Here is a 19,428-nt window from a genome sequence, read left to right on the forward strand (position 1 = left end):
GAAGAGAAGGAAGCATTGCACATGCCCGTCTGCCCAGACAAGCACAAAATATTGATTCATATGTCAGGCATCCAGTGTATCGTTGTCTATTTTTGCCTGCAAGTGAGCAACTGAAACGAAGACCTAGAAAATAAAATCCCATATTAGTTTTGTTTTCTTAAAGAGCGAGCACATTTTAATTAACAGCAATATAAAACCATAAACCTTGGCTATTGGAATCTCAGCAGAAATACTAATTTATCAGTGTAGCCCAGTTGGCTTTCTAGATTGCTGTACCAATGAGAATGGGTTTTATCAGCCTGATTAGGGTTAATTAATTTAAGTGTTATTCCATCTGCTATTGACTGTAGCAATGGTCTAAACTGATTACATTTAAAAATATATTTTACAACTTTTAACATGTAAACGGTTGGAGTCCAGTGTGACTCGAAGATAGTTGAACTTGTTTTGCAGTGTCAGGCCCAAACACTTTATATATGTCGTCCACTTTTTTGTAATCTCATTTATCTCACATCATTTTAAATAAACGAAGAGTCGTTAATTAATTGAATATATTGTGGCATTTTGTTTTTGTCTGTTTTGCAGGACTCAACGCTTTGCCTTTTGATCCAGCAGCCAACAACGACCCTCTTCAGTTCAACGGTTCCAGCGGACAGCTGGTGACCGACTGTCCTCCCTTGGAAAACACTGCAGAAAACAGCAAGAAGAGGAAGAGAGCCAGCCTTCCTCCAGGTACTAACAGCAGCTACCTCACAAGTTTTGCACCACTGCTGCAGGATTGCTCTATGGTCTCAAATCCTCATTTTGCCCTCAGCCATGTCAAATTTCTAAATGCAAGAGTTTGTAACCTCAAATGGAGAATACCCCCCTTCACTTAGGAGTGCTTTGATACAACAGTTATATTTCTTACCTTTCTCCCCTCCGTCTTCCTCTACCAACATCAAATAAGTGCAATGTGAATTGTTGCATAATCCTATTATTTGGCGGCAGTATGGAAAAGAGTAGCTTAGTTCAGTCTTTGTTGTTTTCGATTACCTTGCCATGTCCTCAGGCTCTGGTTGTCAGGCCTGTTTGGAGGTCAGGCAGCTGCAGCAGAAAAAAAAAAAATGCTCCGGTGAGATTGTGTGTACGCGCCTGACTGTCTGTTACCGTGCCAACACAGGCTGCCAATCACAGCTCCAACACAGCTTCAGTTTTCTCACACAAACACTGACCACAGGGAGGGACACACTGAGAAAAGTGCATACGCGTGCATGCGTTTATGTGAGGATGTGCTATAATTAAACAGTAATTTGAGTAAGTGTTGGTGTTTGCCTGGTAATGTGTCAAATTAAAAAAGGACTTTCTAATTAAAGAATTAAAGAAGTACTGACTAATTAATTGCTTTGTAAGTAATAGAACAAAAAGGCCCTTAAGACAGAGAGGTGTTGTTCTGTGAGCTCTGCTTTCGTGGCAATGCTAATTAATACTTCACATTAGCGCAGTCTTAATCGACTCTTCATCTTTTCCTCACATCTTCACATGAACGAGTCCATGACTTGATGGCAATTTAATTTTAATTCGCTGACCACGCTAAACTCTAATTGGGCAATGCATCTTAGATGATTGTAGAAGGGCGGGGTGGGTGTGGGGGGTAGTGAAATTGACACCACATGTTGACATGTGGGGGAAATAAAAGAAGGTAGCGATCGGTAAAAAGCCTTAAATTAGAAAATGCACCAATTACCAAAAAACAATGCTTTGTATTATTGCAGGAGTTTGTTCAAAACTTATAAGAGACGTTGGCTTAATACAACTTTTCAATTAAGAAAAAAATGTCTCCACTGTGTTACAAACCTCCTAAAATGAATCTATACAGATAAGTTTATGAAGAGAACATGATGTGCAAATGTAAACAAACATGGAGCTTTTTCTTTTGTTAGATTCCAGTTTCTTCATGATCAATGAGCTCTCACTTGTTAGATTTCCCACAACAGCAGTGAGAACCAAGTATCCTACGGTCATAATGTCATTAGTTTAATGTGAAATCACTCTGTCAGTATGACCGTGCATTCACAGCAGAAGCCGAGAATATTTAATGCGTTGTTCTGCTGTCATATTTAAGTCACATTAGACGAGGCAGAAACGTTCAGTATATTCAAAAAGTGCTCAGAGCAACAGTGGTAACAGTGTATAGTTATAGTTTTACGGTTACAGTATTTTGGCTCTGTGTAACTTGGTAATTCTGCACAAAGTTATTTATATTATTATATTTATATTTGCCATTCTCTGAGAACTTGGTTTCTCCAGTATTACATAATACAAGGATGTGATCTTATACAGCCTGGGAACTCAACAGCAAGTGGCCTCAAGGGGCAATGGACAGTTTTTCAGAGCTTCCAGTGTAACCAGAGGATATCCTGGTCGAGAATTTCTATTTCTGCCTGTCAAAAAAGCAAAAGGAGATTTATTTATTTTTCTCATCCAGCTGAAGGACCCATGAGCTGATGTGGTGGTAAGGCATCCATCATCCCTCCATCCAACGCTCTACAGTTCGCAAGAATCATAAGAATAAGCCTTATTCTCCCACATGGGAGATTTGTCTTGGGTAAACGGTGCTACACATAGCTGGATTTGCATAAATAAATCACCGCTTTTCCTACAGCATTCGTCCGATTTTTTTATTTATTAATTTTTTTTCTTTGTGAAAGTCACCTGATGAATCTTCCTTCAAATTGTAACCAGGGTTAAGATCGTATAAAATGGAAAAGTGGCTGTTATTTTACGTGTGGATGTCCATTTTCATAGGAATCTCAATTATTTTTAGAGTCTTGGTCAGATTTTCTGCAATGAGATACTAATTTGTTTCGGATATAACACTTGCAAGCTTCCTTGACTCCTCTCTGGACTTAAATCCTCATTATTTTGTGCAGTACAGTCAAGCAGTGACAACAGAACTTGACACTTTCTTTCTGTACTTGACACATTACAATAATCTGTGAGTTGCAATGGATCATTAGCTACTTTGTCATTCTCTAACCACAGGTTGCTCAAACATAGTCTATTTTTGGAGATTTGATCTCGTATATTACAGTAATACTCAGTAATAACTGTTAATCATCAAAAGAACAGTTCTTAGAAATCACGAGTGTGCGTAAATTTCAGATTGTAAATAATATAGAGGACTGATCGTATTGCTATATACCTTTTACCAGTTTTTGCCATATTAAGTTACCTGCTGAAGCATTATTGCAGCACCGCACTAACATTGTACAGGAGCAGCCCACATTGTGTTGAAATTCCCAGTAATTCTTTTTTATGATCTGTCATTTACTTGGTGATATAGAGGAGCACTGGTTACCTCTTATGTTTGACCTCATCCCATTGTCTAACCTGTATTGACACTTCTTCATTGACTTTAAGTGTAGGGGTCTTTGCATTGGAAGTGTCTTAGGTTGGTGTCTCTCACTGAAAAAGACCCATTCAGTGTCAGACTGTCTTTAACTAGTTTCTTCTTCTTCTCTTGACTTTTAACGTGATTCTGTTGGACTACATTGAGTCCAAACTGACAAATCACAAATCTAGCTGCCCCATGTGCTATTTCCAGAATTAAATTGGCTACAAATTAGCTTTGACTTGGCGTGGTATGACCTGAGAGTCTGTTATTTCTGCCTTCTTGGTTGGAGCCCTTGCAGGACTAGCAGGTAAATGGTGGCCTAGAGCAGATGGAGCTGTGAATTTATCGGCTTCTAGGGTTGGATTCTGTCTGGCTTTTGATTGTCTTCACCTGGTCAGGTCCTTGAGCCCTCTGAAGCACTGTGACTCATTAACAGCTGTATTGACTGAGTCTTGTTCAGGAACTCAAATAGAAAGAGTTTTCTCATTACATGTACAATTCTTGGTACTCTAGTGGCATTATAAAGCAGCCCCCTCAAATGTTACACAGCAGAATTGTCTTTCACTAACTGATGTAAAATTTAGGGAATTAACAAATGAACTAACTGACATGAGAAGTTGAAGTCATCACAGATTTGATGGCTTGCTTTGGAAAGATTTCATTTTTTCTGATGACATTTCTTTAAATCTTTGAATTGCCACTCTAAGCAGACAGACACATAGGGGATGGAGCACTCCTCTCTTGTAAACAGTCAAAAAGTAACATTTGAAATTGAATTGATGTTCTGTGGACTCGGCCTTAAAATAGACACAGTTTGTCAGAGTCACTTCTCTCTCTGACTCGATGTGACTAACTCCATGTTTTTATTTACTTCAGTATGAAAAAGTTCCAGAGAAATTAAGTTCAGTGAACATCATATCACTTGGGAGGTCATTACCAGTTGGTTATTACTAAAAAGAGATTATTGTTGAGCTTCTCTGTGCCCAGTAAAATTTTGTTATACTTTATTTAGTTTTTAAATGAAACACTAACGCACTTTTTCCCCAGCGACCATTCCCTCTATAGTTCGACTACGCACTCAGCCACCATGTTTGCTCTTTATTTTCTTAGTCTTCTCTGTTTATGTGCACCCACTCTGTGCGTGTGCCTGTCTTTTAACCATCCATAATAAGTGGTGCCTTAGGGTTAGCAGGCGCACTGCACGGATCTTCCCTATACTGTTTGTTATCAGTTTTGCAACACAGCCAGAGATGCCCATTTCCCCTCAAGTCCTGCTGTGTTTAAGCTGCAGGTGGTGAAGAGAATGAGATTTTTAAAATGATGCTGCTCCTGTAGTGGAGCAGTTTTACCCTTTATAATGAATATAAATATCAGTGTAGTAGCAACTGCACATGCTGCATTGAATTATGTCGTGCCTGTTGCTCATGTTAATGTAATAGTAATGATAATCAGAATTTGTGGAGCAGTTTCCAAAACAGTTTTGTGTGATTTAAAGAGAGCCAAAGTTAAAGGCATTCTAATACTTTGTGATGTCAAACTAAAACTGAGTTACCAAAAAACCGAACAGGTGAAGGGGAAGATGGAAATCAATTTTATTTTTTAAGGTATTTCTGTTTAAGACTGACTGTCATTTTTCAGGCCTTAAAATGAGGGTTTCCTCTGCTGTGGGCAGGCCCTGTCAACTAATGAGGTGTGATTTCAATCGCAGCGCTGTGCCTCCAGCACTTAACTAACATTCTTGATCTCATGCAGTCTACAGTGTGTTAGTGAGAGTTAACACAATGCTAAGAAACACTCCTACTTAAAGGACTTTAAATTAAATGTGTTTTCATGGAACCCAAATATGTCTGACATGAGGACAAACTCGTAAAGAAAGGACTATTTGGATTGGCGAGTTTAGTTAGCATAGTTTGACATCTGTATGTCCACTGCAAGCAGTGTGTCTGCTCATTGCAGTAACAAATAACTTTGTGTGGAAAACGCTCTTTGAAGGAGAACACTTACCCTTTGGCTGATTGGGTTTCAAGCACCCTTGTAACAAGGTTGTTTGACTGGGAAAAATATTGAAGTGATCAGAGGGGAGGTATATTTTCAAACCTAAGGCCATGTGTGTGATTTTTATCCGAAGCATTTCCAATGCTTAGATTAAAGAAATGCCCCCATGAGTGTTTTTCTTTTTATTGGTTTTTTTTTTTCATTGCATGAAAATCAATTAATTAAATTTCAACACGAATGCCATTTCACTAGCATTGTTTTAGCCAATAAAAGAACTGTGCTCTAACCGATCCAATCACGTATGCATTAACCTTTAGTGAGAAAGGAATTGAATAGAATCTATTGATTCTGCAGGAAAAAGGTTAATGTCATTTAGCCAAGGAAAATAAAAATACATGCTGCGCAGGTAGGTAGTGGTAACAATTGTCAGACAGCTTCTGCGTCATAGTCTGAAATATAGCAGCAAAATTATATGGACAGTATATATTATTGTATCCTAGTGGGATGTTATTAATGTTAAAAATGTTATTAAATATATGTAGGTCTGACTTCTTTCTGTTAAACATGTATCCCACCTTTCTTTTATAGAGAGAACTTTATTACATATATTAAATATTCGACATGTGCAGATTTATCTATACAATCTTGCATCCTAACAACCATCAAATGGCTCAGCAAGTTTTCATATATACTATTTATACAACTACTGTTTGGAGAGGTTTCTCAGTTTCTGTGCCTCGCTGTATTCAGTCTTCAGTCTCCTTGAGCCTTAAGCTGAAATCGTACCTTTTGATGTATGCATATCCACACGGATCTATCTGATGTAAAATGCATCACCTGCCCGTGTCCACAAAGGTTTGGACGCCCATATATGTATGAATCTATGTCCCACTGTTAATGCATGCAGACAGGAAGCTCAATATAAGTAGGAGTGCTTTGTAGCTTCCTGAGCCACCAAAGTGTTAGCTACAATAAAGATATGTTAAAACACAGATTTATTTTTTCCTGTGGAAGCAGGTGCATCTCTCTCATGTTGCTGAAGCTTGTCTAGTCAGTAAAAATAGAAACAAAAAAAATGAAGGTGTCCGAGCTAGAACGGTAAACCTAGCTCATCTCGTCATCTGTCAAGGCGCTGCGCTGGCCAAAAACATGCCTGGACTCGACTGCTTAACATAATGTGACGGATGTATTTGTGCTACGTAGTTTTGCAACCACAGTGATTTAAGTTTTGAAATCCTGACGAAGAACAAACCATTGCACAGCACTTTATTTTTGCCTCTGATAAACAGCTGAGCGCTATAAAGGAGAGTAGTGTTGACTAACCCGATGTCGTAACGGTTTTTTGTCATACCATTTAGCCAGTACAAAGTCTGAGCGTGTAGTTCACACCCTGTCTTCTACTGTGGCCTGCTCGTGATAAATGGTTTCCACTCTGGCTGTGTGGAGCTCCAAAACACCAGAAATAAACTTCCGTTCAGTAAGCTGAATGTTGAAAAGTGCTTTGTAATAGTTTTGAGAACTACAGGCAGTAGTATGCCTTTTTGTGGCCCTTTTTGGTTGTCACATGGGAGGGTAATGGATTTGAGTATAAAAGATGTAATGTGATGTCACTGACCCACCAGTGGTAGGCAAAGGGTCTATTGGAAAGTAAATTCTGTAATGGGCTACTCAAGCTGTCGTGGATGACAGTCCATTGAGATATATGACTATGTCATTGTCCTGTAGAGGTGTATGTGTGCGGGTAAGCTGACTTGCATGGCGCGTGCTGAGGTGGGGGGAGATCTGCAGCGGGATGTCAGTCTTTGTGATGCCAAGGCCACACAGAAGATTTAGAGTGATGCTGATGGACTGGAGACACTAATGACAGATTGATGTTAAAAAGAACTCATTAAGAGATTAGCAGGATGCATGCAGCCATGCAGGGGAATTAAAGTGTAATGACTTTCTGAGTTCTGAAGTGACTGTTCTAGATTGAGCAGCTGCAAGTTTCTGAAGACAGATACTCTACGCACAATGTCTACAGAGTATATGTGTTTTAACTCCAGGAGAGAATAGTGATTGAAATGCATGTTCAGCTCCTTATTCTTCTGGGACTCTTCTATTTCACTTGCAAAATAACAGTTTAGTTATCTCTACTCCTGCTGAGGGAAAGACGGAGAGTGCCATTGTGTCACTGTGAACAGTGTGTTCTTGCACAGTTATGTCAAGCAGCTTTTAGTATTTAGGAAACTGTTAATTACAGCAGTTCCAACAAAAAGACCACGTATACAAAGCGTCTGATCCAGGTAAACGTGCAGTTTCTAGATCTATTCCACTGATGATCGTTGAGCAAGAAGATTAAATTGATGTTTGTCCTCCTTTTTCCTTTTCCCATTTGTCATCCTTATATTTTTTTAATCATGCTGTCTTGCTCCCTGCCACTTTTCTTTCAGCTGCAGTGGTCAGGGATTTAGTGCCATTTCACCCCATCTTGCAAAGCCTGCAAACATGAGACCTAAATAATTCAGTGCCAGCAGGCGCTCAGCTCTGACGTGTCTCTAGACTTGCACTAAAGTTAATGGTAAAGCCTTAAGCAAGGTTCAAGCTCTGAAAGTATAAAAACAGAAATATTCATTTGGCTGTCATTTTTGTTCATGGTCAAAGCAAAAAACAAAACAAAACCCAAAAACCTGCATTGCTTTGCAAATGGTCCTCTCGGTGTTATAATTCGTGCAGTGTAACAAGAAAGGTGAACAATTAGTTGCTTCTTCATGCCTCAGCCTCGGGGAAATGACCAAATAAGTTTTATTTTGGGGCATTTTCCCATCCTTATAATTAGTCTTTTCTAAATTGATTTCTAATCAGCACATGCCCTGCAGGCTTAAATTTTAGAGTTTAGCAGTGAGCTACCTACAGCCCATAAAATGCTCAGTGTTCATTTTGGTATAAACTTTGATAAACAGTTAATTGATACAGAGAGAATATTTGATTTGGGAGTATTATTGCATAAAAACAACATAATGCTTTATCCAACATGCTAAATGCATTGGTTCTCCTAAAGCTGGAATAGACAGCATTTATTGGCAACACTTGACAATAAACCCAAAACATTTTCGTCATTATTTTGAGAAAGAACTACGCTTCTTCTTCTCCAGTTGGCTCTATTTTTAGGATTTAAAAAAATCTAGGCCATGACAGAAAACGTTGGCCAGTAACAGGTATTTTCAGATCTCGGCAGAGACGTACTATAAATTAGCATAATAAGCTGCAGCAAGATACATGCTTTTATAGACCGTAAGCTACAACAGTAAGGTGGTTAATGGATTCTCCAATTAACAGGCAAGTTATTTTCCCCCAAACTCAATACACTAAAAAATATATGCTTCTCTTGAATTTCATGCCAGCAACATGTTTCTAAAACAGGGACAGGCGCATCAAGACGCTGGAAAACCAATTATTTTGCAACAGGTCAGCAGTGTGATTGGGATGTTCTTTTATTTTTTATACTCATAGCGACAGTCTGTCACAAGTAAGGATGGGCTTTCGTAAGCAGCACAGAAGGAATTCATGGGCACACAGTTGCGCAGTTTAAGAAGTGTTTTTTAACATGTGACTGCAAACAGTGTGAAGACCTCATCATCTACAGTAAATAAATGAGGGCGTTGTGATGGTGCGCTGCCACCTTACTGCAAGAACATTCTTGTTTTGAATCTACCACATGGCTGCAGCCTTTCTGAGTGGAGTTGCTGGAAATGTGAGTTTTTCTGCATACTCTGGCTTCCTCCCAGAGTCCAGCGATATACACATGAGGTTAATTGGTGATTCTTAATTGGCCAGCAATTAGTCTGAGAGCAAATAATTGACTGTGTCTTTGTTAGCCCTGTGATAGACTGTCGACCTGTCCAGGGTGTACCCTGCCTCTCTCCTTATAACAGCTGACATAGGCTACATCCCCCGGTGACCCTGAATTGGATAAGCAATTAAAAATATGGACTACACATTAAAACATTATGAAATTTGGGGAATTTTGAAAAAAAAACAAAAACTTATGTGTACAAGGGCTGACTACCAATAATGAATAGCCATAATCTTCATCCATTAAAAACGTCTTTGTTGGAAATCGTTGCGTGGGCTCAGATGCTCTCCTGAAACTGATTCGGTGAACACAGTTCAGAGCTACATCCACAAATTAGAACTTTATCTTGTAAAGAAAAGACTCCCATGAAACAAAATCCAGAAACACTGCTCATTTTTCTGAGTATGAAAGCATTTTAGAAGTGAAGCTGAAAACTGTCCTCGAGTGTTTTCAGCACACAGTTCAAAAGCCTGCATCCATGACATTCATAGGGCTGCATTAGTGCACATGACATGTGTAAACTGAACATCCGTCAGGGTTCTGTTAACGTTATATATACATATAAAGGTTTGGGAGGAAAATATGCTGCCATCAAGATGATGTCTTTTTCAGCTTAAGCATTGCTTATTTTAGCAAGATGATGGCAAATTATATATTTTAAATTATTTACACTATGACGGCCATAAAATAAAATGGTCTTGGTGCTAAACTGCCATGCATGTATCCCGTACCGATCCATTCTCTTAACCCTTTTCCAACCCAGGTCACTGGAGAACTTTCATGGACACTGGAACAAGAAGCATACACCTTGGCACCTTAGAACATGTGGAATAATAATACAGAAAGCCTGTACGTTCTCTTTGATTTAGAACATTTAGTATATTTTACCATTTAGCATAATACAGACTTTAAATTACAAAGCTGCTTGCGTCAGTGTCCCGACCGTTTTGAAAAGAGGGTTGTACATCTCCAGAAGAGGGCTGTAATCTACCCAGCACTTCCTCTGTATCTCAGCCCTCCAACCCCCATCCTCAATTTAGTTGAAATAGAAGCTGCCATTTCCTCCTGTTGAGTGCATGTTTCTCTAACAGAGAGGGCTGGCCTGAGATTCAAAGGCTCAGATGGTTCAATTACAAATGTAAAGGCAATTGAGAGGTTTTATCTAGAGTGTTTTTCATGAAGCCACCAGCGATTGTCAGATCTCTACATGTCTGAGATTGCTTAAAACACCAAAGAATAACTGCTCTCTCAGAAAGGTCGGATTACTAGATGAATTATTTATGCTGTCCATGTGGATGAGGTTTGTTTCTATTACAGCTGAACCAAAATTGCTTTACACAATCCTTTGGTGTTTTTTTTTAACTCTTTTAAATGGTACCAGAAGACTGTTGAACACACAGACCAGTGTTCCTTCACCACATAATCGGAGATGAACATGATACAGGAAGTGGTATGTTTGGCTCATACATTCAGAGCTTGAGTTTCTTGGGAACCTAAGCAAAACAAGAAGGGGCGCAAACAGTTTGGACACGTCATAGTTTTCCTTGTTGTCTCGTTGCCTCCGTGTGAATGAAACTCTCCCCGTTTTAACCGGTATTGTGCTCACAGCAGCATGTTCATCACAGACGCCCCACAGCTCCACTTCTCTTCTATTAATGCCCCGCCTCGCCTCGCCTTTCGCCCATTCCTTCTCTCCTTCGTCTTTTTCCCCTCTAAGCCTGAAGCCAGTTTAACTCAGCCACACCAGCTGCCTCTTACTGCCTGACATTATTGCCTCTTCTTCGCCATCCTGCCACCATCTTTCGAGAGAGTGGTTCAGAAGTAATACTAAAAAAAGAAAGATGAGTAATTAATCAATTATAAATTAGCCTAATTTATTTGACTAAATGTGAGCTGTCATCTGACTCTTAGATTCATAACAGCATGTAGGTTGTGTATGCTTCTCTAATTTGAGATTCAGGTAACGTGACGAATTTCTTATGCATTTGCTCGGCTAGAAAGGGACCTCTTTGCACCTGAATCTTAGCAAATATCAGAGCATTTTAAAAATATAATTTAGACTGCGAAGGACTGACAGTTTGGTTGACGAGAGGCCGACAAACCGATGGTCACCAAGCCAATGAAACTAGATCAATCACCCATTCACACAACAGCTGGATCAGCTGTTTTCATAAGTTGCTTGTGACTGGCAGAAACAAATTGGTATTTTATATTCATTACAGTTGTAAACACAAGCTTTACAGCTGAAGTGTGGCCTTTTCAGGCTAACGCTAATAAAACATCTTTGTCCAAAACAAAAATTCCCAGCGGTGAATCATTTGCTCAGTTACTGTTCCACAGAGCACAGATGCTTATTATTGAGTTATCTTGGATTATCGGATTTATTTGATTCATAGCTTGTGGTATAGCAGGAAAAAACAGGTCAGCTAGATCGCAGAATATAATAAGACACATGAGGTTTACGGCATATTTAGGATTCTTTTGTTGTTTTTGTGTTTATCTAAACATTGGTTCAAAATCTAAAGACAATCAGTTCACCGCTAATTTATTTTCTATTCAGTTGTTTTCTTCAGTACTCATGAACATGAGTTGTGTACTCCGTCATCCTTGCAGCTTCATCACAAGGCCTGTTCAGCGATACGCATAAAGTGCCACCCATCTGTTATTATTGCATGATTGTACCAGTGTGCGCACAGCCTAGAAATAGGTATTGATGTCAGAGCTTTTCAGTAGTGAAGTAGTCTATCTGAAAGACATTTCAGGTGCAGACAACATAGTACAACATCAGAGAGAAGATATCCAAAGCAGGATTACTTTTTGACAGACAGTCCAGGGTCTTTCTCTTTTTTTGTTACGTTTGAGCAAAGTCTGAAAAACAAAAATGTCACGGGAGAGCTGCACTGTGGCTGATCACGTGCTCGGACTCCTTTGAAGAAACACGTACAGCATGTAAGTAAGCAAAGAAAAAAACCTTTACACTACCCTTCTTCTCAAGGGATACGCAGTGTGCTTCAAAAAAAAGTAAAGAAAACAAGTGTCTACATGAGGGTGCGTGTGTTTAGACCAAGAACAGATTCATGCAATAGATTCAGAAAGAATCAAATCGTTTCTACTTTAGTGAGGTAGATTTAATTGAAATTTTATACAATCGCACTCACTCAACACTCAAGCCCCTATAATAATTGAGTAAAGCTGCAATTACAGAAGTATTTGCAAATTTATTGAACTTCTTTTTCTCTTTTGAAAGCTAAATTTCTACTTGTGAAGTGATCTTTATTCATTTATCCGTCACCTTTTCCAATTTCTAAAAGACACCGGTCTTGCTGCTCTCTAGCAACAACTGGCAACACGAGCTCAAGATTACATCATGCAGGTACCTTTGGTCTGCAGTTTGAAAAGCCTGATGGATCAGAAGAAAGTCTGCTAAAATTCTGGATGTGTCTCTTTTCTGTTTCTCTCACAAAGTCTCCCAGACATCTAAGAGGGGCAGATATACTCTGCACTTTCAACATCTTATCATAAGCAACCCCCTTCCTTAACAATGACTTTCTCTGCCCAGGGTTTCGCTGCTGCTTTTCCCTTTCCTTCTTTCACTACATCCCATATTCCTCTCCTAGTACGTGGAGGCGATAATCCTCTGGGTGGATGATTTAGATGATATGCTAAGGAGTTCATAAGCTTGTCTTTACCTGCATATATTTTGTACTGTGTGCGTGGGTTGTGCATGCTCAATCTGTACTGTATATTTAAACAAGACTTTCATTTTCATATTGGAAATGTGGCCAATTTATATTCTTAATCCAATTATATGAGAAAAACATGGTTGTTGTCTGACTAGAGTTTCACAGATTGCATGTTGTGATCAAACCTTTGTTTTTGAAGTGTCACTTCTCATATGCGTTCTGGAAGCTGTAGGGTTATTGCAGCATGATGATGATTGTATCAACGCAGCATTGGCTTTATTAACACTCTTTTGACGTTCTCTTCCTTGGCCTGACTTCCCCCTCAGGTAGGGAGTGAATAGGTTTAATCTAAAGTCAGCATGCCAGATGATTAGTGTTGTTAAATCCCAAACTATGTTGTAATGGCATTGACCGGAAACGCGTTTTGAGTCAAAGCCACTGGAAGGGAAGCTCCCCTTTTTACATTTGCCAAGTGTGTCCACTCCTCCATCATACCTTCCTTCCTTTATCTTTTTCTCTGTTGACAGTTTCCTGCAGGTGCAATGAGACTTGATTATTAGAACGTTTCCTTTTGTCTAACTAAAAAGTAGAGTTTCAAGTGGCTGAAGGAGATGTGGAGACACTGCATGCACACGGTCAAAATGACGTGATTTCAGATAAAGAAACGTCAGCTGTATTCTCTTCACGACGAGTTTGTTGGAACCTCATCCAAAACTGGTTCTTTAAAAAATATACAAGCATGAAAACATGACCTGATAGAAAAAGTTGGTTCACTGCAGACAGAAACACGGTTTGTCCTTGCTTTCCTTTTAAACCTTTCTATTGGGGATCAGCTGTGAGTATGCAGTGGCATTGTGTTCGGTAACGCCGTACCACAATATGGTGCTGAAAATGTCTTTGTTGCAGCGTTGTTGCTATTCCAAGCCAGTTAAAGGGGTTTACAAAGGCAGCTCAGGTTTTTTGTCTGCCATGAGCTATGTGCTTCTGTGAGGGAAGGTATCTCTCATGGCTCTAGTCAACCATGCTTCCATTAGAAAAAAGATGATCTATTGAAATAACGCCAATGACCTCCATCCACCGAGCTTTACTAAAGAACGCATCAGACCATGATTTATTGAATGCTTCGCGTCTCTGTGGAGGTCACTGTCTGCTAGAATCTTTTATATATGGTCTTAAAAACTCATCCATACTAATATGTGTCTCCCATTAAGTTTCACGACCAGTGATGCAGTTGATGACATACAACAGAAAAATGTCTATACCTCCAGCTGTTAGAGTGATAGTAAAAAGTGATGTCCTTTAATTTATTTCGGTATTGATCATGTACTGTTGGCCTTTGTTTCGTTTATCAGTACCAGCCTGGGTATCTGTCCTTGAGTAATTCAAAAGAGGGGCCATTGCACTTACATGTACACATGTAAGATAGCTTCTTTTTTTTTAATCTTTCTTTACAGAGATTGGCGAGCAAAAATTCAGCCTGCAACATATTTTTCATTATATACTGAAATAATCAGGTGTATAATGTAGTTTGCATAGCTTTCAATTATTTTTTTGAATAACCATTTTCTACAGTCAATACAATTGACATTTTTGCTATATTTAAAAAAAAAAAAAAAGAAAAGTCCAAAAATCATTTAGATTATTTTGTAACGTTGTAATTGGAACACTCAGTTACTGTAACCATGGCGTGACATGATAAGAAACCACAAATTCACCATGCAAAAAGAAACTTTTAAAGTGGTCTCAGGAAATTGGATGCTGTGTAAAAATGTCTATTAGAAAAAAGATTGCAATGATTTGAAAATGTGTGAAATTATATATTTAATTGAAAACAGTGCAAATTCTGCATACAACATGTTAGAAACGTTATAAAGTTAAAAAGTGTAAAAACATTTCTGAAATACCAGTTGGATATCTAGACGTTTTTATCATTTTATGTAAGAAATACAAAAATTGCAACATCTTTTCTGGTTACAGCTTTTCCTCAGCTGTGGAACAGAAATGCAGAAGCATGTCGTCCATTGATCCCCACTGGAGTTTCTTGAACTTCCCTACGTCTTTCTAATCTTACACAGTAATTGATCTAAAGCCAGTGTGTTCCACAACCCAGTTTTATTTCAATTACTTTTTGATAGAGGTGTAGAAGCACCTGTGTTCGTCACAGGATGTGAGACTTCTTTTTGGTGTGGGATGTGCACAAAACATGAGCATAGCTAAGCTGAACGGCAATGATATGGAGCTCATGCTAGTCTATTTTGTCCAGTAATTTTAATAAAGTTATTTAAACACAAAGTTATTGCTTAGGGAAAAAAAAGCAAGGCAACATTACTGCACAGTTCAAAAACTGAGGTTTAAATTCAGGCTTTAATGGGGGGGGGTTTAGCATTGTTTTTGTTTTTTTTATTTGGGTTTTTTTTATATTTGAGAATTTACCCTTACAATTTTAGGAACTTTTTTTTCCTGGCATTATGTCAGGTAGATTATTCTATTCCTTGGCTGCGTTCAAACTTTACCGAGCTGTGACCCCATGCGCAGAGTTACATTCCAAAATTTTTAATACATTCTTTTAGCTTAGGTATTCAGCGTGGACACCCACCCAGGGAAAGGTGAACGAATCCTGAAGCTTTCCAGTCATCATCTGTCAGAAGCCTACTAAAATATTGCAGCTTTCAGGAAGTGTGGAGTCTTTCTGGGAGGCTTGCTCTTTTGAAGCCCTGCTATTCCTCCAGCCCTTCTTGTCACAACATTGCACTGGCAGTCGTTACAGTGACAAGCTCAAAGAAAGCTGCCTGGATGAAGAGGCGTGGCCAGATAAGAGCCCTGGCAAGTTCACTGAGCTGTTGACATTTCCTCACAGCAAGTCCCCTGGTTCTAATTGGCTACTGCTGATAAGATTCCCATGTTGTAATTGGCAGCTGCTGATAAGATGCTGTCACCTGCTGCAGTAGTCAGCAGCACGGGGAGATGACAACGACTCAGCAGTCAGTAGGCGGACAGGGCTAAATCCAGGGCCTGAACCTTGTTTTCCAGAGATTCTATTCCAATCTGGGGTTGGCGCTGGCTATGGCAATCGTGCAGACCAGGGAGCAGGTGCTTAAAGAACCTAAAAATGCGTCTTATCAATTCGTTTCTTAATATGAATGAAAATGCAGTTTCTCTGCCTTTTTTTAAAGACAATCTGTCTCTGCCTGTGCTTATCTATGCTCTTGTCATTGCTGTGATAAGGGCTGCAGTAATTCTGAAAAAGCTGTATTTCTGTGTAACAATAACATCTGAGCACTATTTAAATCTAAATGGGTACAAACTGCTTTGTGGGTTGTTTCTGTCTGCTGCTAGGCCATTATCTTATGAAATCATATCCATATTAAACTTATCTGTCATAAGTGTTGGGGGTAGCAGGTTGTTCATGCACATTTCCATGAGGACAAGGATAGGTTGTCTGGCTATTTATAATTCCTTAACTGTATCTAGGTTTTTTGGACATTGTGTGTAAACTGTAATGTTTTGAAGTAGACCACGGCAGACATAACAGAGCTCAAACAAGATTCAAAGAGATCCTGAACTACATGCCACAGACAACTGTGCTGCTTTCTGAGATATTAGGGCAGTATTTGTAGCCAAGTTATCCAGTTACTATCTCCCTGCTACTTCTCTGTGCTGATGAACAGTTGGTGATTTCAGAAGCAGGTGCAGTTTCAGGGAATGCATCTCTGCTAAACCAGCCAAGTATGGCATAAAGATCTGGTGGAGCTGTGATATCAAAACTCCTCTTTGCATAAAAATGATTGAAAACCAGAACTCCAGAATTACAATTAAGACTACAATTTAGAATGTTTAATGGTTCAGTGTATAAATATCACAACTAGATTTCAGTAGATCAAAGCTTCTGAATCAAGTGCAAAATCCTATTCATTATGACAGGGCAACACTGGGGCTTCACAGTGCCTGCTCCTGTGTATTTTCAATGCATTAGTTCTCAGTTTGTGAGAATATCACTTTGTTGGAACTTGGAATTACACACTAATCAATGTGTATTTATGAGTACAATATTCTCTTTTCAATTAAATGAACTAAAAAACTTTTAATTGTGAAAATATCTTAAGGAAAGGTCGCAGTACTTTGGGGGCTCCATATTGTAGTGGATTACACATTTACTTAAAAAGCAAAAGGTTGCTGGTTCAGTTCCAGCTGAAGATGAATATCCCTTTTGGGCTGGTGTAAAACTAGATTTTATTTGCTTTTAATCTTTGTGGGGATCTTGATACAATCACCGTTACCAAAGAATGAGCTTATAAGGGAAGTAATCTGATGTAAGGTACATCTTCTGTACCGGTTCTTCGGTTTCCAGCGGATTCCATTGTCACTCACTTCCCTATTTGGCCCACCTGTCAACAGGTCAGCATTTGGGAGGTGTACAGGTCACCTACATGCACTGATGTGCAGTTAGGATTTTGGAGGATTGCACGGGTGCGTGTCTTTACAGGTCCATGCTGTCATTAACAACGCTAAACTTAATTTGTCCAAGTTCCTGGGATAGTCATGTCACAAAGATTCACATTTTTTTCACCTTATCCCAGGTCTTTACTCATTCTTGTGCAGCTGACTGTGCTAAATCCGGGCCACTTTCTTTCTGCAGAAATTTTGGTCCATTTGGACATATCTCAGGCTATACTCATAGATTTAGCAGATGTTTTTGCTGGCAGAAGTAGCCTGAGGTCTCATGGGTATGAGCTGGAACTGCTGATAAAGACATTTTTGCACTATTGTGTCCTTAGCCTCAAAATCCAAGTAATTAATGCTTTCAAAACTCTGACTAAAGTTTCTACACTCCTCTTGACTTTACTTCCTTTCTGCCTTCCTTGAACTGCGGGCCATAGTTTCTTGCAGTCCGTATAATTTTTTTTGATTGATCTTCAGGAAGTAATTATGCTTCTGTCTTTATATACATAAGCAACTTTGCCAGGCAGAGTTTCCATGTGAAACTTGCTACAGCTCCCAGAGTTTGTCATTGTTTGTAGATGTCTCAAACAAATGCTTTTGCTCACAGGTACCAGGACGTCCAGTGTCACTGGAGTTCAGCTTCACAGTAAATTGTTATCTGTCAATCTTAAAGATTTGTTTCACACCTTTTTCTTTGCCTACTATTCTACCTAGCAACAGCAGAGAAAACACGAGTTTAAGGTTTATTGTTGACCATGTACACATAAAAAATTGTTTCATAAGGCACTTTTTTCTTATATTTTCTCCTAAAGGAAACATTTTTTTTTTTTAAATTCTGATTGAAGATTTCAGGTCAACGACCAAATGTGACTCAATAACGTTTAGCGTTTCCATTTAACAAAATTTAACAAGAACAGTGTTGAATGCCCTTCCCTGCCTCTCTGATATCTCCTTACACACAGCTCTCTATTGACTATCGGTTTCAGTTTATTGCTATTGGTGTTTCTTTATATGGAGCCAGAATAACAAGCTGTCCATGTGGCCAATAATAGTCACACTTGGAATCACCTGAGTTACACTAATGAGTAAGTGACTGAGTGCGAGCTATAATTGCCATGGTAACCACTGACAACAAATTATTTGCCATCAAATTTAAATTCGTGTAAGTAGACTGGTGATCACATGGTTTGGTTTGAATGAAATCGATCATACAAATACTTGTAGTTGCTTAAAGCCTTCGCTGTCAACAAGTTATGAAATAATTGTGCCTGAACAATTTTCTCTTAGTGACTTTATGTAATTATAAAGATTTTACAAATGCCAATGAAACGATATAAAACTGACTCTTTAAGGTAACTCAGTGGACATTCACTTTATCTTTAGGCTGAGCTGATGGAGACACACTGTCTGTCAGAGGCTTGTAATTGTTTTACAGTTTGCTTCAGGACTGTTCCAGCTGTTGATTAACCACGACCATCAAACGCATTTTCTTTCCAAGAACGGCATAACAAGCAATGGGGACCTAAAGCACTGTTACCGCAACAAAGAATGACAGTCATACAACTTTTTTTTGTTTTTTGTCTCAGGCCCTGGTCTCTAGTTCTGACAGTTTAAACTTCAAAGAAGAAAGAAAAGGGATTATATGAAGCGCTTCAACTTGTTTTTCTTTCTCAGAGTTGTCAAGCTGTCCTTCAGGCATCAATAACTACATTCAGTTCATGTCTCTTGTACTAGCCGAGGGTTTGGCTGCATAATGACTACTTTTTAAACAATGAACTAAAGGCTTCAAATTGGGCACAGGCTGACTGCAAAGTATCAGTCCCGAAGCTTTGATTGGATAGCGGTCACCGCATTCACTTAATGTATCACAGTGTGTTATGTTTTAATATTCACCTATTAAAACTGTACTACCGTGAGAAGACATGTTTTATAGGTTTGGTTTTTATGTTTCATCTATAGCATAATCTCTTCCCTAACTCACATCCTCTGATCGAGGTCTACCTCTGGCTGCCTGGCATGTTAGCAAATTTTCTTTAAGCTTTTCAAATTTATTATTATATACTGTATATCTGCTCTATATAAATACTCACATAAATCTT

The 19,428-nt window shown here is 38.9% G+C and overlaps 1 protein-coding gene across 4 annotated transcripts in view; it reads left to right on the forward strand.

Annotated features, from left to right (window-relative positions):
* enox2 (ecto-NOX disulfide-thiol exchanger 2) overlaps positions 1–19,428 on the forward strand; it is a 133,449-nt gene that overhangs the window by 37,384 nt on the left and 76,637 nt on the right. For 3 of the 4 annotated variants that reach the window (XM_042220527.1, XM_005913102.3, XM_005913101.3), the window contains exon 2: positions 586–732. Coding sequence is in view for 2 of the 4 variants with exons in the window: in XM_005913102.3 (XP_005913164.1) it covers positions 586–732 (147 nt within the window). In the remaining 2 variants the exon portion in view is untranslated. Of the gene's footprint in view, positions 1–585; positions 733–1,647; positions 15,980–19,428 lie in introns of those variants that run through there. The other variant, XM_005913104.2, reaches the window with a different exon arrangement.

The sequence above is a fragment of the Haplochromis burtoni genome, unplaced genomic scaffold (assembly GCF_018398535.1).
Source record: "Haplochromis burtoni strain Fernald_Lab_line unplaced genomic scaffold, NCSU_Asbu1 Contig_4, whole genome shotgun sequence".
Lineage (NCBI taxonomy): Eukaryota > Metazoa > Chordata > Actinopteri > Cichliformes > Cichlidae > Haplochromis > Haplochromis burtoni.